Source organism: Galeopterus variegatus, unplaced genomic scaffold, assembly GCF_000696425.1.
Source record: "Galeopterus variegatus unplaced genomic scaffold, G_variegatus-3.0.2 Scaffold239, whole genome shotgun sequence".
NCBI classification, from domain to species: domain Eukaryota; kingdom Metazoa; phylum Chordata; class Mammalia; order Dermoptera; family Cynocephalidae; genus Galeopterus; species Galeopterus variegatus.
In genome coordinates this window covers 592814-616251 of record NW_007726350.1, presented here as the reverse complement: position 1 = coordinate 616251, position 23438 = coordinate 592814, and the positions used below count along the sequence as shown (strand labels likewise).

General features: G+C 35.1%; 1 protein-coding gene across 2 annotated transcripts in view; it reads left to right on the top strand.

Annotated features, from left to right (window-relative positions):
* The window catches only part of PPP1CB (protein phosphatase 1, catalytic subunit, beta isozyme), a 48873-nt gene that overhangs the window by 13324 nt on the left and 12111 nt on the right, over positions 1-23438 (top strand). For both annotated transcript variants that reach the window (XM_008566404.1, XM_008566403.1), the window contains 5 exons: positions 12483-12614; positions 14470-14700; positions 17103-17207; positions 19495-19566; positions 22404-22555. In XM_008566404.1, coding sequence (XP_008564626.1) covers positions 12483-12614; positions 14470-14700; positions 17103-17207; positions 19495-19566; positions 22404-22555 — 692 coding nt within the window. The remainder of the gene's footprint in view (positions 1-12482; positions 12615-14469; positions 14701-17102; positions 17208-19494; positions 19567-22403; positions 22556-23438) is intronic.

The window sequence follows — 23438 nt, the reverse complement described above, 5'->3', positions numbered from 1 at the left end:
CTCAGCCAGTGAGCGGAACCAGTCTCCACATGGGATCCGAACCCTCGGTGGGAGCGCCGCCGCGCTCCCAAGCGGCGCACTCTCCAGTGCGCCACCAGGCCAGCCCAGAAAACGAAATTTATTGCTTACATTTTTGAGGCTGGGAAGTCCAAAGTCCATCTGGTGGTGGCGACAGTGACCCAGAGGTCTTACATTGCAAGATGATGGAAACAGAGAGAGCAGAGAGACAGACTGATTCTCCTCTTTTAAAGCCCTCAGACCCACACCCCTGACCACCATTTTTAATCCATTCACTACTGCTTGTTCCTACAATCCAATCACCCCTTCAAGGCTCCACCTTTCGATTACCATAATAGGATTTTCCACCTTCTTAACAGTCCCAGTGAGAGCTAAGTTTCTAATACATAAAACTTGGGGGACACAATTCAAATTTTGGTGAGTTTTGGGGGACATTATTCAATCCACTACAGTTAGTGAAAGATAAAATTCAGGATACACACACACACACACACACATCATATACCCTTTGTAATTTAAAAGACAAACCTTCATTGGAATAATTTTTAAACAAATACAAAATTTGAAATATGGTTGAAGGCAGTTTTTTTTTAAATTATGAGAAGAATGGAATTCTTTTGGGAGAGGATAACATTTTGCTTAATTGTGGTTCAATGCTGAGTGTTCTCTGTCATCAAAACTGATCACAAGTGATCATCTGTTGATGCTCGTCTATAATGAGATTTTATGTATTTCGTCTTGGAAGGTCTCTTTTCATACAGATAGGTACTGTCAGATGCTAATATCAGTCCACAAGTATAGCAGTTGAGCATATTCATCACTTGGAGAGTATTTATAGAATTCTTCCTTATTTACCTTTTAGCATGTCATTACATTGCAAATTAATCACTTTCAATAGAGGGTTAGGTGGAGGCTCCTCAATTGCACAGTTAAATGGATTTTGGTATGTGCACATCTCTTCTGCACTTGAATCAACATCTGAAGAATGCTATAGTTTGAGCTTGAAAAACATATCTGCTGCAAATTTGTGTGGGAATGAAGATCTTACTTGTTTTAACTTTTTACAGCATGGGAAATGTATAAAGCAGCTTGCTTGTGATTCAAACAGTAATAGTTGTCAAAATGACTTATGAGCAATGTAAGTTTCACATATAAGTTGCCTTCATTGCCTTACAATTTGGGGTTGAACTCATTAAGAAACATCAGGTTCGCAACAAAATCTAATTTCTAACCCTGTTCTGTGTTTGGTAACAATGATTGAGGATAATTCTTCTCATTAAGAAAAATCTCAGTATCAGCCCTGAGCACATAAAAATCATAATAAAACTATTGCTGCTAAGCCGCCTAACTGTATGGTGGGGATGGTTAGCTTTGAGAGCAAATGAAGTTCATCGCTGATACTACTGGTTCAGTGATACATGATAGATTAAGATATTTTTCCACAGAGTAACTGGACCATAGACTTTAAACACCTTATACATTTTCACAAACTTTTTTAAATTGGCCAACTATATCTTTTTCTGCTCCATGTGTATTTTCTCCACCATCAGCTGTAACATGTCTTATCAAATTCCACTTCATGTTGAACCGAGTTAGTTTTTCTCAGCTTTGAAAATATCCTTCCCTGTAGTTCCACACATACTATTCGTAGAGGCTAATTTTCCAGTCACTTCAGATTCAGCATGGGCTCCTCTAATAAACAACCACCTAGAAGTATTGGTAATATCTGTCAGCTTATCAAGAACCAAGGAAAACCATTCAGAATTATTTGTCTTATTTTTCAATTGTTTATTAATGTTGTTCCCAACTTTTCAAGCACTGTTCTTACAGAAGGGCTAATGGTCTTTAAAAAGTTCTTATTTTTATGTAGAAATTCTGCTGTGATGAGATATTCCATTTTAAATTAAAAAAATTTTTCCAACTATTGCATTCCTGTGACGTAGAAATGTGATGAGTGCTTAGTCTGGTAATGCCAATATATATTCTGTTCTTTTAGCACAGCTATAGTATTGTTGCTTAACTTCCAATTAAATAACAAAATAATCAACACTCCATTTTGTCTTAAAAGCACAACATTCAAAGTTTGCTTTTCTTGCTTTGACATGAGTATGCACTGGTAATAAAAAAAAATGTTGCAGTACAGCAAAAAGCATGACACTCGAGATGCTGTCATTATAACTGCATCTCTGCAATTTGTAGTGTGCTGAGAAGCAGTGTGAACATGTGATCTGTGTCACAAGTACTCTACTGCCATTGTAGCATAAAATTGCCCATTGATAACACAGAAATGAATGAGAATGGTTGTGTTCCAGTAAAACTATTTATGGACACTAACATTTGAATTGCATGTAATTTTTATGTGTTATAAGTATTGTTCTTCTTTTGTTTTGCTTTTTCCCAATCATTTGAAAAATGTAAAAATTATCCTTATGTCATAAGCAATGCAAAAACTGGCACTGGGCCACATTTGACCTTTAGGCCTTACTTAGTTCACTGAATCACGGTGTAGTTTTTCCACCTTTCTAATGTAGACATGATTGTGTAGAAAGATTAGCTTACTAGGAGTCAGGAAACCTTGGCAATCCCTAAGAGTTTTGTGACTAAGTCAGGTAAAATAATGGGGTTAGGACCCATGGTGTCCAGTCCTGGGCAAGGTACTCATTAAAATTCTTTAGGTAATCATCTAAATTTCTAGTGTATACCCCATAATCACATTTTTTGTGCCTCTCTGTTCTACTTCAGCAGCCTTTCCATTGTCAAAGAGCAGCCAACACAAAATTTTTGAGGAGTTTGATCTTGAGCAGAAGGGAAGCATTTTTTGTGCCTCTCTGTTCTACATTGTCAAAGAGCAGCCAACACAAAATTTTTGAGGAGTTTGATCTTGAGCAGAAGGGAAGCACACAATATGAGTGGCTTGAAGCACACAATATGAAGTCACCCTGGCTTTTTTCCTGGAGGCATTTCTTAGTTTGTGGCATAAGGGAATAAATCCCAAACAGAAACTGACAGTCTAACCAACTGTGCTAAGGAGGGAAGGTGGAAGTCTGAGGCCGCTAAAGTGGTTGAAACTAAAGTCCAGGAGAGGAGGGAACCATAAAGAATCTAAACTTAAAATCTGTAGTCAGGTCTCTCTAAAGTCATTGACTGGCTTCAGACGTACCATGTGCAAGAGAAGATTCTAAGATACTCAGTAGGAAACAGCTGGAAAGCTAAAGAACTGAGCAGACATTTCGGCATTGCCCTCGTACCAGAGAGTCAAAAGTTGAAGTTCAAACCCTGTGAAGCTGGAGGGGCCTTATTACACCCTGAGTTTTCCTTTAAGACCTCACCATGGCCACTTCCTAAGATTGAGGGCAAAACTGAAATAGACCAGCCCTCAGGAAAATGTGGGTAAGTCATTTCTGTTCTGTTGCTGAAAGGAAGCAGCCCTCTTTGGAGGAAGACGTCATCTAGATCTTTCATAATTTTTTTATCCATAATCTAGTATTTCATGCAGCAAAATATTATAGGGCATTCTAACAGATCTGAACTGATCAAAAACCAAGAGGGAAAAAGAAAAAGAAAAAAAGAGTTTAGTAGCTATCCAGTGCTGAGGGAGGAAAAAAGGGAGGGAAGATAAAGAAAAAAGCATGAGAGACCTGAGACACAGTGGAAAGGTCTAACATGTATAATAGGAGTCCCAGAAAGACAGGAGATATACAGTGGGATAGAAGAAATGTTGACCCATAATTTCCCCAAACTGAGAAAGATATCTAAACACAGATTTTAAAAGCTTTGTGAAATCCAAGCAGGATAAATACACAGGAAACCATTGAATCCCGTCATAGACTTAACTGCTAAAAATCAAAGAGAAAGAGAAAGTCTTAAAAGTTGCCAGAAGGGGCTGGCCCGGTGGCGCACTGGAGAGTGCGCCGCTTGGGAGCACGGCAGCGCTCCCGCCGAGGGTTCGGATCCCATGTGGAGACTGGTTCCCACTCACTGGCTGAGCATGGTGCGGGCGCAACACCGAGGGTTGCGATCCCGTTGCCGGTCCCCGGTATGGGCGCGACACCGAGGGTTGCGATCCCGTTACCGGTCAGTAAAAAAGACAAAAAGGAAAAAAAAAAAAGTTGCCAGAAGAAAGAAGTCATTACCTTCAGGAGACAATAATAAAAATGGCTGATCTATCTCCTGAAACTGTGGAAACCAGAAGACAATACAATGATCTCTTTAAAGTGCTGAAAGGAAAAAATAATGCTAACCTAGAATTCTTAATCTAGTGAACATAGTCAACAAAAGGAAAGGCAAAATAAAGACAGACTGAAGCTGAGAAAATTTATTGTGAATAGACTGTCAGTAGAAAATACTAAAGAAGGTTCTTCATGTTGAAAGAAAATTATGCCAGATAAAAGCAAAGAACTGCAGAAAGTATTGAATGACTAAGGATGAATGTGAATAAATATAAATTAATTCTGACTGTTTAAAATAGTATCTGTGGCTGGTGGGGTTTAAAATATGTGGAAACAATATATGACAACTGTAGAGCAAAAGGCTGGAGGATGGTAATAAGTCAAAAGTGCACTTGTAATCTCTAGAGTAACCACTAAGTGAAAAATAAAAGAATGTATAGCTAAAAAGCTAGTAGAGGAGAAAATGGGATAATAAAATATAATTGATTACCCCAAAGCAATTTGAAGAAGAGAGAAATAAAGGAATAAAGAACAGATGGGACAAACAAAACAAATGACGGAATGGTAGACTTAAACGCAACTGTCAGTAATTATAGTAAATGTAAAAGAGCAAACATTGAAATGAAGACAAAGCATAGAAGACCCAACCACATAACTGTTTACAGGGGACATATTTTAAATTTAAGGACACAGATGAGTAAGTTAAAAAAAAGGGGGGGTATCATGCACATATTAACTAAATGAAACCTGGGTTGGCTATACTTACGTTGGAAAAAACTGTAAGGCAAGAAATATCATTAGAGATAAAGGCATTGTATGATGCTGAAAGGATAAATTCAACAAAAAGATAATGTTAATTTTTTTTTATGTATCTAATAATATGGGTCTAAAACAAAAAGGAACAAATGACAGAACTACAAGATTAAAACAGACAAAACCACAACCATAGTAGATTAGTGTACCTCTCTCAGTAACTAGTAGAACATGCAGGTAAAAACCAAGGATATAGATTTGAACAACACAGCCAACCTGACCTGAGTAACACACACAGAACACTTCACCCAGCAACTTAAGGATATACATTGCAAGTATGTATGCAGCATTTACTAAAATATACTATATGCTCTACCATAAAGCAAATTTCAGTAATTTGAAAGAAATGAAATCACAGATAAATTGACGTCAGTGGTAATCAGCTAGAAATCAGTAACATAACTGAAAAATCCTCAAGTAGGTGCAAATTAATATTCTTTTACATATCTTATGTGCCAAAGAAGAAATAGCAACAAAAATTGTAAAACATGTTGACCTAATAAAAATATGTCAAAACTTGTGCAGTTGCAGCTAAAAAGTAATGCTTAGAAGGTTATATATAGCTTTAAATGTGTATATGAGTAAAAAAAAAGGGGGGGGGAGTTCTATTTCAAGACAATTAGAGGAATAGCAAATTGTAATAAAAGAAAAAATGAAAGGCAAAAGCAAATCAATGAAATAAAAAGCAGATGTATGATTTTTTAAAATGAAATAATTGCAGAGCTTAGTATAATTCATAAGTTTCTAGAAAGACTGATTTTTTTAAAAAAAGAAAAGAAATTACCAATATCAGGAAAGATAAAGGAGACATCACTATTAAAGGAGACTAAAGAGGTGGAACAAGTAAATGCAAAATGTAATCCTGGATTGATTTGTAGTAGAGGGAAAGAAAATGCTATAGAGGACATGATTAGGACAGTTCATAAAATTGTAGTATATTCTTTAAAGATTTGTATAAATGTTAAATTCCCTGAATCTGGTAACTTATATTGTGGCTATGTAAGAGAATAGTTTTAGAAAATATGTACTGATGTATTAAGGGGTAAAAGAGCATGATGTATGCAACCTATTCTCAAGCAGTTCAGTGAAAAGTTATGCATGTATGTTTTTTAAAGGATAATAAAGATATTATAAGTGACTTAATGTTAATGAATTTGACAGTTTAGGTGAAAAATTCATCTTAGCTAAAATGACACAAAAAAAATAGAAAATCTGAATAGTTGTATCTGTTAAATGGTTATATCTTTCTGTACTTGAAGTACTTCTTAAAAGGAAAATTCCAGGCCTAGATGGTTTCACTGGTGACTGTAAACATTTAAAGAAGTTATGCCAGTTTTATACAGTCTCTTAAGAAAATAGGAAAAAAGGTAACACTTCCCAACTTGTTTTATGAAGCCAGCAAAACGCTTATACCAAAATCTGATGAATAAATAACAAGGAAAGGAAATCCCTGACCAATATCCCTCATGAATACAGCCACAAAAATCCTGAGCAAAATATTAGCAAATTGAATCCTGGCATATATGAGGGTACTTCAAAAAGTTTGTGGGAAGATTTGTATTTTAATTCTATTTTCCCACAAATTTATTGAAGTACCCTGCTATAAGAAAAATAGTAAGTCACAAACTGGTGGTGTTTATTCTAGGAATCCAAGGTTAGCCTAACACTCAGAAATCAGTCAAGGTAAATCATATTAACAGAATAAAGGGGGGGGGGATATGGTTATTTCAATAGATGAGAATTTGGTAAATTTAACACCACTTCATGATAAAAATTCTTACAGAGGCCAGTTTTTCTCAAGATGATGAAATGTACAAAACTGTAGCTATCAAACTTAGTGGTGAAGTATTGAATGCCTTTCCCCCCCAATTCAGTAGCACCACTTCCATTCAGCATCATCCTGGAGTTCCTGGCCAATTTCAATGAAGAAGAAAAATAAAAGTTAAAAATATTGGAAAAGAAATAAAACTGTTTTTGAAAATGATGTGATTGTATACTTGGAAAATCCAAAGAAATCTATAAGCTATTAGAATAGGATACAAAGTCAGTATACAAAAATCAGTTATACTTCTGTATACAGTTGACCCTTGCACAACATGGGTTTGAAGTGCACGAGTCCATTCATATTTTTTTTTCCCAATAAATATATCTGGGTTTGTGACAGTTTTAAAAAACTCACAAACTGCATAGCTTAGAAATATAAAAAAACATTAAGAAAAAGTTAGCTATGTCATGACTGCATAGAATGTATGTAGATAAGTCTATTTTAACATTTACTACCATAAAATTTATACAAATCGATTATAAAAAGTTAAAAATTTTCAAAACTTACACATTTACAAACTGTACATGGTGCCATTCTGAGTCCAGAGAAATGTAAACAAATATAAAGATTCAGTATTAAATCATAACTTTATAAAGTTAACTGTAGTACATACTGTACTACTGTAATAATTTTGTAGCCACCTCCTGTTGCTATTATGGTGTGATCACATGTTGCTGAGCTCAAGTGTTGCAGAGCTCAAGTGTTGCTATGTGCTTGTCATCTCTGAGTGAGCAGTTCATCTCTCCAGTAAATTGCCTGTCTTAGTAAAAAGTAATCTCTTGCAATTTTCTCTTCCCTATGACTTTCTCTTAATAATGTTTTCTTTTCTCTAGCTTACTTTATTAAAAGAATACAGTATTAAAAAGAGAAAAAAGAATATAGTATATAATACAAAATAATAAAAAGAGAAAAAAGAATACAATATATAATACAAAATATAGCATACAAAATATGTGTTAACCAACTATTTATTGGTAAAGCTTCCAGTCAGCAGTAGGCTGTGAGTAGTTAAGGTTGGGGGGGTCAAAAGTTATATATGGGTTTTTGACTATGTGGGGATGGGATTGGTGACCCTAACCCCTGAGTTGTTCAAGGGTCAACTGTACTAACATCAAACAATTGGAAAGTGAAATAAGAAAACATTTACAATAGCAGCCCTCCCCCATCAGTTTAATAAAAAATGTGCAAGATCGCCACATAAAAACTACAAAACATTGCCGAGAGAAATAAATGACAGCTTAAATAAAAGGAAGGCTATCACGTTCATGGATTTGGAAGACTTAAAATTGTTAAAATGTCAATTATCTCTTGACTTACCCATTCATTCCCAATTAAAACCCCCATAAGTTTGGGGGACAGGGAAGGAGATAGACACATGCTAGTTTTAAAACATACTTGAAAATGCAGAAGGGCCTAGATTAGCCAAGAGAATTTTAAAGATAAAAATTAAAATGTTTATATTACCAGAAATTGACTCTTTATAAAAAGCTACAGTAACTAAGACAATGGTACTGATGTAAAAATAGAAAAACAGTAGTGAACTGTATGGTGTTCAGAAACAGACCCTTTCAAGTATGGTCACCTGATTTTTCTACAAAGCTGACGCTGCAGTTTACTGAGGGAAAGGGTGGTAAATGGTGCTGAATCAATTGGATATCTGCGTGAATAAAAATGAACCTGAACCTTTACTTCAACCCATACACAAAATTAATTTGTGGTGGATTATAGAATGAAATGGGCTAAAATAATAAAGTATCTAGAAGGAAACAAGAAAATTTCCTTAGAAAAGGCAAAGATTTATTGAACAAGATGCAAAAAGTACTAACCAAAAAAGAAAATACTCATTAAATTTAATATTGTTTTAAATTTAAATTAATTAAAGAACTGTTCATCAATAGACAGCACTAAGAGATGGAAAACACAATTCAGTTTTAATAAGAATGAACAAAAAACTTAAAATGAACTTTTTCAAAAAAGGATATCCAAATGGCCTTAATATTAAGCATATCCGAAGGTACTCAGTGACCTTAGTTATCAGAGGAATGCAAATTAAAATTACACCCAGCAAAATAGCATATTAAAGATACCAATAATACCCAGTGTTGGCCAAGATGTGTAGCAACAGTGTTGGCGGGATTGTAAATTGTTGTAACCACTTTGGGAAACTGTTTGGTGGTGTCTGCTACTTTACTAAGCCTTCTCTGTGACCCAGCAATTGTACTCATTTTATATATATACTCAAGAGAAATGTGCATGAATATTCATAACATTTGTAATAGCCTCCAACTGGAAATGACCCAAATGGAATAGATAAATATATTATGGTATATTCATACAATGGAATACTTCAAATGATTGCTAAATGCAATTATGTGATGGATCACAGATATGATAATAATAATAATGAGCAAAAGAGTATCAGATATAATAATAATAATAATAATGAGCAAAAGAGTATATACTGTATGTTTCTTTTTTATCTAAAATTCAAAACAGATATGATAATAATAATAATGAGCAAAAGAGTATATACTGTATGTTTCTTTTTTATCTAAAATTCAAAACAGGTCAAATTAATCTGTAGTGAAAGAAATAAGAGAACTGTATTTCATTGGTCATTACTATTATTGGTTAGGGCCCTTCCTTCAGGGTGTTGCAGGAAGCACTCTGTCTTGATATGGATGGTGATTACTCAATCATTGAGTTATTTTTATACATGTTGAGTTAGTATGTGTTGCTGTGTGTGTGTAATACCTCAAAATATTTTCTTAACAGTGATATTTGCTACAATGGGGTTGGTTTGGAATTATTACATGCTGAAATTAATTTTTCAGGAAATTTTTAATCCAAAAATTTATTTGGTGAAGTGCACAGTGTGGCCTTTGAGTTCACAGACTTTGGTTCTAAATCTTTCTCTGCTGCTTTTCATTCCCTTCAGTCTTATAAAACCTGGGCCCTATGATCTTGTGCAAATTATTTAATTTCTTTCAATCATTGTATGGTGGAGATGATAACTTCCCTTTCTAATCCTGGGATATCAAAAGGATTAAATGAAATCATTGATGTGAAAGTGCTTTGCACCTAATGAAGTATGCAGATTTATATTATTTTCATAATTCAGTGAGACATTATGTCTAGGTTCCTATACCCAAATACTGGAATCCCCCATAGATATTGTAACAGCAATCTAGTTGCCCTATGTTACAGGTCACCCTGTTTCTTTTCTTTTTTCAAATGATTGTGAGAAATTGAAGTGCTCTTAGAAATCTGGGAGTACATAAGGGAGTAGGAAGACAGCTGGGATTGCTTTGAGACACCTGCGTTATTATCCCAGACACTGGCTGATTCATTTCTAAGATTTGGTTACTTGTCAACGGTTTAACCTTTGGAAGAACCTTTAGCTTCTCTAATTGCATTTCATCAACCCTTATGATGTAATTGATTATGAAATGCACTTTTATTTTATGTGCAACCAAGGGAGAAAAAGCAACTGTCAATTATAATTGTAAGAAGCTATTGATTGCAAGATATCACAACTTGACAGAAATTAATTAGGGGAAAATGTACGTCTTAGAATCAGTGAAATAGTAGAGGTTGTTATGCAGTGTGTTGTTTTTTTTGGTAAGTTTTTAGTTTGTGTGGATTAGCATGACTTTTAAATTAAAGCATTTTATAGCTCTGTAAAAATGTTAGTCATAGTTACACAATCACTCACTTGGGAGGTCAAAATTAAACACATAATTTACAGAGAAAATAAAATATGAGGCAACATATTCATTGCTGTAATTTGGACACTTTAAATTGACACATTGAAGTGACCCACACTGTCTTTTTACTTACTTAGTAATGATTACCATCAAGTTACAACTAAATTTTGGTAACCTAGTGTTTTATTACTACAGAGTCACAACATAAATTGTGAAATATTTTATAAGAGCCTAAAGTCTTGTCCATTGCTTTTATCTCTTAACAGCTAGTACATGATAGGCTCTCAAATATTTGTTGAATGAGTTAATAAAAAGTTTCTGAATAATCGCTTTTAGCTTTGTATTTGTCATTTGAAAGCAACCAGAGATTTTTAATTCTTCAAGGTCAATACTTTTTTCCCCTTAAACCTAAGTTTTCCACATTGAAAACTAATGCCAGGATTAAGACCTGTTCGTGCATCTGAGCTAGTATTCCAGATACTTAATGGAAGATATAAGGCTAGATGTCCTTTTTGGTCTTAGAAAAATCCAAATGTGCGTAAGAAGTAGGTAATTAATGCTTGAGAGCTAGTACTAACGTAGAAGCTATGCTAGGTTCCCCCTAATAAAAGCAGTTCTACTGATGATTGTTTTTAATTTCAGTAATAGTCTTATAAAACTGGCATATTTGGGGCTGGCCCGATGGCGCACTGCTATAGTGCACCGCTTGGGAAGCGCGGCGGCGCTCCCGCCCGAGGGTTCGGATCCCACATACAGACCGGTTCCCGCTCACTGGCTGAGCGAGGTGCGGGAGCAACACCGAGGGTTGCAATCCTGTTGCCGGTCCCGGTCCGGTACGGGGGCGACACTGAGGGTTGCGATCCGTTGCCGGACACGGAAAAAGACAAAAAAAAAAAGCATATTTGCTAAAGCACATTGTCTTTGTCTTCTCTTTTATTTCCTTGTTACTTTTATGTTAATATGTGATGGAATTAATGGAAATATAGCTTTTGCATGTGGGGGCCTGACTTTTTTTTTTTAAGCCTGTCTCATTCACCTGACAAAGGAATCATAGCAATGTTTAGTGAGAAATGCGTGGACTAAATTGTAAATGGGAAACAGTAGGGGTATATAGAAGTATAGTTTGTTTTTTTGTTTTTGTTTTTAAATGCCTTTTCAATTGAATGAGAGCTTAGCAGTATATTTAAAAATAAAGGGAAAGAGCCAGTAGAAATGATGAGAGGAAATGATTACATGTTCAGTTCAATAGGGCAAATAAGGGACTTTCCTCTCCCCATGTACTATTCCACTCCTGTCCATTTCTGAAGTTACTGAAAGCCACATTATGTTATGGATTTTATTGCTCATTTATGTGAAAAATGCTTTATCTAAATAGCCTTTAGAGGTCGTAATATAATGCCCTATTTTGAATACAGTGATAAGAGTTTAATAAATAGCTCACAACCTCTTTTATATTTGATCAGAAAATATCTCAAATTCTTGGGACTGCTGATAATATTCCAAGGAAATTTGCGAAACTAAATCACCTACTGACAGCTACTTTTTAATCTCCCTTTCTTCATAGCTGCTGGTTCTTAGTAATGCTATCCTGTCCTCGTGTGAGATGCAAAACTTGCTTTGATGAGAAAGTAGGCCAGACCTTCAGGGGTGCTGTCCCTGAAAACTTTTAACTCTCATGGGCTGCTGGACCTCAGGTTGGCCACTGGAGAGCAAAGAAGAGAACTGTATTTCATTGGCATCAGATGAGGAGCATCATCAGGAACCAGCAACAATGGAGATAGGAGCCAAAGATCATAGAATAAGTTCACTGTTAGCCATAAGAACCAACAGGGTAGTTTGCTGCCTTTGTGACTTTTCTGGTCTTAATAATGTGGGCATGATGCTTTCTTAAGGATTATTCTTTTATGGGTAAATTTTAGAGAACTGATGATTTTATTCATTGTTTATCAGTACGAGGATGTCGTCCAGGAAAGATTGTACAGATGACTGAAGCAGAAGTTCGAGGCTTATGTATCAAGTCTCGGGAGATCTTTCTCAGCCAGCCTATTCTTTTGGAATTGGAAGCACCACTGAAAATTTGTGGTATGTAAATGGATAAAGTTGGGAACAACTCTTTTGAATCATGTTTTCCCTTCCATATTTACATTGAGGATAATTTAGGTGAAATGTTTTAAAAAATTTTTTTTAAAGAGAAGATTGATAGGTTTTATTAAATAAAATATAAAAATGTAAACTTTCATAAAAACAAGTTACAGACAAGAAAATATTTGGTACATATACAACAGATAAAAAGATTGCTATTCTTTATATATAATGAGTTCTTAGAAATAAATGAAAAAGATTATATAATAGAAAAATAACAAAAAATAGGGAGAGGCAAATCTTAGAAATTCAGATGACCAGTAAACATAAGGTCCTCAGACTCACTAGTAATCAGTGAAATGCTATTTAAAACCAGTCCCCAGCTCTAGTCAGACTACAAAAACTGTCAAAGATTGATATTTGGTGTTGTCAGGGATGTGGAGAAATGGGCATTCCAGTACACTGGTTAGAAAAAAAAAAGGTATGGAATTTTAGGAGTCAATATGGTGATATCTGTGGTCTTCTAACTTTGTTATGATAATTTAAACTTATTTTGAAGATATATTACTTTACAATTTGTTCTTTTAAGTCTTCCGGTGGCTTTTAGCCAAAAGTAAAAACTTATGACCTTAAGTTGAGTGATCTCATTTTTGTAACTAGAAATATTGCTGCTTAGAAAGTCACATTTTTCTCTAATTCACATAACATTAGGAAATGATATAAGTAACGTATCTGGCTTTTGGTTTGATAATTCAGGTATTCTTTGTAGTAGTTACTAGTGTGTATGACATCGCTTTTGTGGACTTACTGTCAGTTTTTGCTAGAACAAGGATAGTTTGCTATATGCAAAAATTTTCTTTCTCCTGCATGTTTCTTAGTGATCCACATTCACATGATGTAAACTGCAGATGCTTAGTGTGCTATTTAAATACTTTTTATTCTCTTTCTGAATGTGCTTTATTAAATCATGTGCTTGGTGCTTCTTTGTACAGTGCCCAGCAAATAAGATACTAAGTAAATGTTTGTTGAATGGATTAACAGGTAGTAATTTGGAATTTTGTGGAAACGATCAGTCTCTTCTATGAATTTAAATAAAGCACATGTAGTTACTTATAGATGATCTTTAAAATGATTTGAAGTACTCTTTAAAGGTACTCTTTAAAATGTTTTAGTATAGAAATAACTTGAAGGTAATAGAAGTTGTTTATACTACATATTTCTAAGTTCTTTCTATTTCTCTTCCTATTTAGTATAACAAAGTGACCTAAATTAAATTACCAGATAATAAGATAATATATTTGTTGTCTATTGTTGTATAACAAATTACCCCAAAACTCTGTGGCTTATAATAACATTAATTTACCATCTCATAGTTTTTGTGGGTCAGGAGTTTGGACACAGCCTAGCTGGGTCCTCTGGTTCTGGGTCTCTCACAAGGCTCCAGTCAAGGTGTGATCTGGAGCAGCAGTCATCTGAAGGCTCAACTGTGAAAGGATTCAGTTCCTTATGGGCTGATGGACTGAGGGCCTCAGTTTCAAATGAGCGGTTGGCTGGAGGCCTCCCTCAGTTCTTTGCTACATGGGCTTCTCCATAAGACAGCTGGCTTCATCAGTGAGCATGGAAGAAGGTAAGAGAGTACAAGTAAGATGGAAGTCACATTCTTTTGTTAGCTAATCTTGGAAGTGACAGCCCGTCTCACTTTTGCTGTAGCCTATTTGTTAGAAGCAAGTCGCTAGGTGTAGCCTGCACTCAAGGGGAAAGGATTATACAAGGGTATGAACATTGGGGACCATTTCTTAGAAGCTGCTAACAACAGTTAATCAATTTTTCTAAAACTAACTTTTTCTGTTTTTAGGAGATATTCATGGACAGTATACAGATTTACTGAGATTATTTGAATACGGAGGTTTCCCACCAGAAGCCAACTATCTTTTCTTAGGAGATTATGTGGACAGAGGAAAGCAGTCATTGGAAACCATTTGTTTGCTATTGGCTTATAAAATCAAATATCCAGAGAACTTCTTTCTCTTGAGAGGAAACCATGAGTGTGCTAGCATCAATCGCATTTATGGATTTTATGATGAATGTAAGTGAAAATAAAAACTTAGAAAGTGATTAATGGAAACATTTCCTAATAATTTTCTGGTTCAAAAGAGTTCTTTGAATTCAGAGTATTTTCGAAATATGATCTACCAGGCATAGGCCCAGGAAGGAAGAACCTGAAACTGGGATACATGTTACTAATGAAGTTGGTTCCTTGGGTTCTCCTTGGTCATAGTGTTTCAGATTGACTGCAGTTTATGAGCCTAAAGAGGCCCTCTTTTAATTAGTTTACCTGGTTAAGAAAAAATATCCAGGTGAAAATGAAGGTCACTATAGACAGTGGCTTCTGATTTTTTGTGTGTCCATTAAGTTTTAGCTGTCACCATTCTTGTGATATGACAGAAGCTTTTTATTAGCTCTTTACAAGAACTATTGAGAATTTCTGTGAAACTTTTTTTTTTTTTGTCTTTTTTCATGACCGGCAACGGATCGCAACCCTCAGTGTCACGCCCATACCGGACCGGGACCGGCAATGGGATCGCAACCCTCGGTGTTGCGCCCGCACCTCGCTCAGCCAGTGAGCGGCCGGTCTGTATGCGGGATCCGAACCCTCGGCGGGAGCGCCGCCGTGCTCGCAAGCGGCGCACTGTAGCAGTGCGCCACCGGGCCGGCCCAGAATTTCTGTGAAACTTTTTAAAAGTTGAAATTTATTATTAGAATTTTAGTTTATGCATACAAATCTAGAGAGGAAAGGGTGTTGAATACTCTGGAATATCCTTATTTTATTGAACTTTTTTTTCATCAGTAGGCAATCACTGATTTGCTGTTGTGTAGTAGTGTTTCCAAGTGCAATAACTAAATTATCTTACTACATTTGATATTTTGGTTTTGTTAAGTTAATTATAATTTATAATTATAATTTATAATTTATGTTTAGTTAATTATAATTTAGAATCACTTACAGTGATTTTCAAATTGAATTCATTTTTTACTGCTGAATTCCTCATTAAAGTCTACTTTTGCTTATTTCCATCCTTAAATATGGTAGAGTCCTATTTGAACCCATTATCTCCTGATTCATATAATAATTTGACAAATGTGGAGGACATTTTATATATGCCTGGCACTATTCTAAGTGCTGGGAATACAGCAGTGCATGAGACAGATGACCTCTATTCTCATGGAGCTTATGTTCAAATGAGAGTGATTCTATATTTGATTTTATATTGCATTTTTATTTCTGAGATGTAGTGTGTGGTTTGAATTATTTAAATCAGACCAGTAGAGAGGAATTGTGGTTGGAGTACATCAAACTATAACCTACGTCTTTCTAAAACTACATCAGAAACAGAGGTGTATTCTTAAAGGACAAAAAGTGGGGCCGGCCCGGTGGCGCACTGCTACAGTGTGCCTCTTGGGAGTGTGGAGTTGCTCCCGCCGAGGGTTCGGATCCCACATACAGACCGGTTCCCACTCATTGGCTGAGCGAGGGGCAGGCGCAGCACCGAGGGATGTGATCCCGTTTCTGGTCCCGGTCCGGTGTGGGCGCGACACTGAGGGTTGCCGTCCGTTGCCGGACACGAAAAAAGACAAAAAGGAAAAAGAAAAAAAAAAAAAGGATAAAATGTGGGCATGAGTACCCTTGAGGTAAGCAATGACATCAAATGAAATAATGTGTGGGAAAACAGCTCATAAACAGTGCTTTGAGTCATACTTACTCATCAAGAGATGGGCTATAGCGTAAAAGCATAGGAAAATTAGTATTCGTGTCTTTCATCCCTTCCTTGGATTAGAAGTTGCAACTTTTTGCAAATTGAGGACAATCAAGTAACTCCAAAAAGATGTTAAAAGTTAAGGATGTCTTTGTTGTAGCAATTTATGCTAGGCCACAGGTAAATCATAGCCTTTGTGTCTCTAATTATATTTGTTATAGTGCCGAGTTGTAATTCACTCACACAGGAATACGAGTTAAGCTCTTGGAAATTCTCTTTTCTTGGCAGTAAGTTTATAGACTGTGTTACTCAGTGCATTAGAGTTACAGTGGACAGGCTCCAGAGGAACGCTTTTCACTTCTGTCTACTTAATTGGCATGTATTTAACTGGTGCACATGCTGAAGGGAAAAAAGGCACTAGTAGCCTGTTCGATTGTTTCAAATTTTCCATATTATAGTGATCTTAAAAGACAAAATTGTTTGATACATTTGTTTTATAAGACATCTAGCACAATCTTTGAAGTCTTTGTAAATTTATTAAAGGTTTATTGTATTGTTATTCTGATTTATTTTATTTATAACCTTTTAAAAAGTATACAAAATACAATTATTCATTATGGAAAAAGTGCTACATAAGTATAAAGAAGAGTATTGAAATAATTCATAAGATGGAGAACAAATTAGAACAATTTGGGGTTTTTTATTTATTCTATTCTGCTTGTTCTTTTTCTAGGCAAACGAAGGTTTAATATTAAATTGTGGGAGACCTTCACTGATTGTTTTAACTGTCTGCCTATAGCTGCCATTGTGGATGAGAAGATCTTCTGTTGTCATGGAGGTAGACTAGTAAATTTGCCTTATGGATTTTTCTTATTGTTCTTTTATTATTCAGAAAAGACCTGTGAAGGGGCTGGCCAGTTGACTCAGTTGGTTGGAGGGCAGTGTCATAACGCTAAGGTCAAAGGTTTGGATCCTCGCACTGGTCAGCCACCAAAAATAAATTTAAAAAAAGGAAACCAGAAAAGACCTATGATAATATGATAATTAAGATGCTATGGAGAAAGAAAGCAGTGCTTGTGTGAAAACTCAAGTGATTAAAACTGTTTTAAACCTGGCTAAAACCTCTTTTCATAATTAGAAATTTATGATTATAAATAATGAACATTTAATATTTATCTTTAGAGAGTTTCACATATAAAGAGCATAACTAGAGTTTTGTTTGGAAAAGATATCTTCCCCTTTGCTTCAATTTTTGAAAGAAAGATACCCCTGTTCTCAGTAAAAATGAGAGGATCATTATCTTTCTGCCTATATTGAATACTTTTCTTCAGAATCCAAATATAATTGAGTTTGAGGCTTCATGCAATATGTCTGCTTTGGTCCTAAAAATAATTTTTTGGTAGAATGGTAAGTTATTTTGTACGATTTGCGAAATAAGCTTGAATATGTAAAAGTTCACTTGAAAAAATTAACCTGTGTCTAGCACTTGGATAGATGCCATGGAAATATATACATACTGTATCAGTCCATTTCTGTTGCTTATAACATAAATGCCTGAAACAGGGTGATTTATGTAAAGAAAATGAAATTTATTGCTTACAGTTTCAGAGGCTGGGAAGTCCAGAGTCCAGGGAACACATCTGGTGAGGGTGTTCTTTGGTTGTGGCTGTACAGCAGCGCAGGGTCTCACATGGCAGAAAAGAGCGGAGCGGAGAGACTCTCACATGCTCTCCTTTTAAAGCCCTCAGAACCATCCCATGACCACCATTATTAATCCATTCAGTAGACATGGTCCTTAGGATCTAATCATCTCTTCAAGAAGGGCCCACCTTTCAATTACCATAGTTGGATTTCCCACCCTCAACAGTTATAGTGGGGATTAAGCTTCAGTGACTTAAAACTTGGGAGACACAATTCAATTTGTATCAGATAGTATATGATCTGGTTGTCTTGAAGAATTAAACCCATTGATAAAACATATTTATGAAACAGATAATTGAGTAATAAAAAGGATATAATTATGTGAGTACTTCTGGAGACAATAATTATTATCAGAAGTCAGAAAAAGGAGATAATTGTTGGTCAAATGTTTATGGAGGCATGGATTTTACAGGATAAATAGACTTTGGAGATGTGAAAAGGACTTGACAGTCTTTGTATGTTGTCTAGTTTAGGGAGTGTGCAAGGACTGGCCCAACTAGAATGTCAAGTACATGTTGGGGAGTGACGAGATCAGATTATAGAGATTTAAATACTGAGCAAAGGAGTTTGTTGAATAGTTTAATTGCTATATCGGATTTTTTTGTACTGGGAAGTAATGTAATGAAAATAGTGTAAGAAAATTAGTTTTTTGTTAATATATGGGGAGAATTAAAGTGGCAAAACACTGAAAAGATAGATGTACTATTCTCTGACAGAACATAATTTGCTCTATTAGTTGGAACGTGTTTTCCAATATTAAACATTTAAGGAATTATAGTTCTTGCCCATTAGTATAGCTAAGAATAGAAAAGTGGTAGTATGGAATTTGAATGATTAGCTTTCATTCCTTGAGATGAAACTTGGGTTGCCTACAAGAGAAAAATAATAGCTTATATTTATGTACCACTTTACAGATTGCAAAGTATTTTTTATGTGCTTCTTGTTTATTCTTCTGACCAATAGTTGATGCCTTCCTGAAGATAATGAGCATGTAGGAATGGGATGTAAAAAGGTCTTAGGGGACCATGTGAGGCATTTTAACATGGAAGTTAAAGTGTTTAAGATTAGATGGTAAGAAGTAGCAAGAGTGGTAGGAAGGGTTGCAGTGGCGTATGTTCCTGTGAAGGACAGGGAATGGTTGGAAAGAAAGAATGGTGGGGCTCTTTCCTTGGGAAATCTTTTGAAATGTAAGGGAATTTCATTTCTCTGGTAGGGAAAAATGGAGAAGATGACATAATTAGAATTCCCTATCATATCAATTTGAGATTCATAATACCTCAAAATGTTGACCTTTAAGATAACATTAAAAGGAACTCTTGAAGTATCTTTATTTTCACACAGTGAATCTACTTATGATTAAATGTTTTTTGAGTGACTTAAAATTGTTTAGCTGTCAGGACTGCATCTCATTTTTTTATTTATAGGACTGTCACCAGATCTTCAATCTATGGAACAAATTCGGAGAATTATGAGACCCACGGATGTCCCTGATACAGGTAAGTACATAATAATTTCATTAATTAATTTGTGTAAAGTGTTGGCATATTTGAACTTAATTATACTTAGTGAAAGTAGGATTGGTTTATGTAATAAAAAGAGCTCTTTTTTATAGTTAATAAGTTAACTACTTTATTTTATTTTGTAATAATCATTACCCAAAATACAGAACTTTAAAATTTTTATATAATATGATTCTGTCACACTTACTTTATCACTAAAAAGACTTGCTCTTGATTCCTTGTACCTTCCTGTCTTTATAGATTCCTTCATTCATATTGGCATTGGTAATGTCCTTTAAAAACTTAAGTTAGTCAAAAGTTTTTTTAATTAAAATAGTCTGTCTTTCTTAGTCATGGATAAAGTGACCTTTTAAATTATCTAGTAGTTTTCTGTTATTTTCTGCATCATCTGTATTTCACATTTTCAGAGCTCTTAAGGCTCTAGAATTGTGTGGCCAATTTTATGAAAATGTGAAAAATGTATGTGAAAACTTGTGAAAAATTATGAAAATTGACTATTTAGACATTAAGAACGTTGAGTTGTTAAAATCAAAGCAAAAGTAAATTTCAGTTGTGGGTAAAATGCTGTGTTGATTAACAAATTAGCCTAATATAACTTTATAAGTAAGTGATAGGCACATTTGCCACTTACCCTAATTTTACTATTGGCTCTAAAATGTTGTTTCTCATATTTGAATACCGGTGTATGTATTAAGGTATCTAATCATGGCATTCATGTCGTGAAATGCCATAAAGACCTGTTGAATTGAATGTAGCTAAGTTGCTTTGCTTCCTCAGTTTATTTAGCTTTTGCTTAAAACAACATTGCTTTTCTGTGTGGAGTTTTCTGACACCAAATGTGTGTGTTTTTTTCACATAGCCAATTCTTTGACACCAACTGAGTGTTCAATTTGGTTCTGACATTAGCTCCCAGAGTTAGCATAGACTCCCATAGGTTAAGGGCTCCATTCCACAAGACTGCCCCACTTCAGGTGCCAGCCACAAGTGGGGTCCCAAGGTGATCCACACTTCTGTCTGGCTGACTGCAAACTCAGAGGTTCCCACAACCCCCTCCTTAGGTGCTTTAATTAAATTTACTGGTTTATTATAAAGGATACAACTCAGAGATAGCCAAGTGGAAGAGAAACATAGGGAATGGTACTAGGGGTAGAGGAGGGATAGCCCAGATCTTCTCTGTACTCTCTGGGCATGCTACCTTCCCAGCATACCAGTGTGTTCACCAACCTGGAATCTCCCTAAATCTTGTTGTTTATAAGGGTTTTTTTATAGAGCTCAGTTTAGTAACATACTATATATGAAAAAAAAACAATGGCCCTTTAGCTTACTGATAAGAGGATTATTTATTGGTAATTTTGTAAAGGGGAATTGATTATTCCTCAAGTAAGTATTGGGCTGAGTGATCATTAGGTTCATTTCCCACTCTTAAGATTCAGACTCTTAGACAGATAAGCACTAAAAAATATTCATGGACCAGTGCCTGAGCAAAACATGGCTAAACCTCTAAATTGGAATGTTAAAAACGTGCATTTTTATCACTTGTTTTCAAGTGTCATTGGATTGTTTTGCTCATTGTACTGAAAGCCTGATAATATCACTCTAAGTGCTGCTTATGACTGCACATCAAATAGTGTAGTCATGAGTACACTATTATAAATAGCGTGTGTATGTGTTTTTTATAGAGTCCTTTTCAACCAGAGAGGACTTATGAGTTGAGACTAACTGTCCCAGTGGATTTTTGTGCTGCTGGATTTCTTTAAACATCATAGTGGGAGCTTAGGAAATATCAATGAGAGAAATTAAGAGTACATTGCCACTAATTCTTCAAAGGGTTTTTCAAAGGTCTTCAAAGGATAATTCTCCTATTGAGACAAGCTGTACTATGACTGAAAATGAGATCTCCTTTCCTGCAAAGGTGTATTATGAAGTTTTTGGATTCTTGGGGGAAAAAAAAAAGTCTTAAAACTGACTCATCCCATTAAAAAAAAATCTTCCCTTAGCCACCATGGTTCTTAGAAAACTACTTAATATCTCAGCATCCACCCTGCTCTTAATCTCACTGCAATTTGACTTTGAGTCTCTCTCAAGATTTCCACTGAAGATACCCAGGTAGATATTTTTAGTCCTGACCTCTTTTTCTAGACCCAAAACATTACTAAAGTCAGGGGTCTATCTGATTTGTTTCTCCATATTACCAAGCCTCAGTGGAAATGTTTTCTTTCTCCAAATTGATCTATAGATCAAATTCTAATGAAATCACAATTGAAGGTTTTATGGAATTAAACAGGCTGACTCTGAAGTTTATGTGGAAGAACAAAGGATCAACATAACAAGACAATTCTGAAGAAAAAAATTAAGCGGGATTCTGGCCCAACTAAGTATAAAGACATTAAAAAGCTCTAGTGTGTTATTGGCTCAGGGATAAGTAAAATAAACTAATGGAGTAGACTATGGTGCTTAGAAACAGACTGTGTCACTCTGTAAGGAAAGGATGAAATATTCAGGAAATGCTGCTGGTTCGGTTGTTTATTCAGATAGGGAAACTATACACAAAAGATTAACAGCCTTTTTCATTTATTGTTGTGTTCAGTGTGTGCTGTACACTTATTTCATATTTTGGAAAGTACTCCCTTAAGAGAGTACTGGCAAGATTTGTATGGTTGCTTTAACAAAGTGGGTAAGTTAGATAAACTGGGATACCTTGGGGGCAAGGGATTGTTTAGTAAAGGGTAGGAGGGCAGGAGAAGAATTGAAACGTGATAAAAGTATGCTTTATTATATAAATTTTGGGTTTTTTTTATTGCTGTTCTTTAAAGGTTTGCTCTGTGATTTGCTGTGGTCTGACCCAGATAAAGATGTGCAAGGCTGGGGAGAAAATGATCGTGGTGTTTCGTTCACTTTTGGAGCTGATGTAGTCAGTAAATTTCTGAATCGTCATGATTTAGACTTGATTTGTCGAGCTCATCAGGTATGAAATATAAGACTCTTGCATATTTTAACAACATTTGTTAACTTCACACAAGCCCTCTTTTTTTATTTTTGAGGGAACTGAGGTCCAAGAAAGCTAAATGACACATATAAGAAAAGCAGTAGGATAGGCAAAGCCAATATCTATGTCTCACAGTTAACAACCTAATGAATGGTTTGTTAACCTTTTCTCACCCTATAAGAGGAAATGTTTCAAAAAGAATATATTTTTAGTACAATGAAACCCTCACAATTTTCAGTGCTTTTCTGAGCTTTATAGACATGGTCTAGATTTTTATATGGTTCTTATATTTTACGGATAACCATCAAATGAATTGTGTGGGTATTGTTTGGATTTTGGTAAGAAAAAACCACACTGTAAAAAGACGTTTTTGAGACAGTTGGGGAATTTGATTATAAACTAGGTAGTAGATATCTGAGTGTCATTGTTAATTATTTTAGCTGTGATAAAAATCATTATTATTATGTAAGAAGAATGTCCATGTTTTTCTAGAAATGGATAAATGAAACAAATGTAGCAAAATCCTGATAATTATTGAATCAGGATGAGTGTTGAGTAAATGGAGTTTATTGAAGTCTTTATCTACTTTTGCCTATATTTGCAATTTTTTTTCATTATAAAAACCCATCTACAATTTAGAGTTTGAGGTTTTTTCACCTGTAGATCGTACACGCTTTAAGGAGCGGACTATAACTTGTTTATTTTTGAATCTCTGTGGCCTTGTACAGTTACTGGCAATTGTAGCATGCACTTAGTGTTTATTGAAGAAATGAATTAATAAGCAATAATTTATTTAAATAGTTCTTTAATATATCAAGTGCTTGTGCTCTAAAACATAATATAAAAATTGAAAGGCATTTAA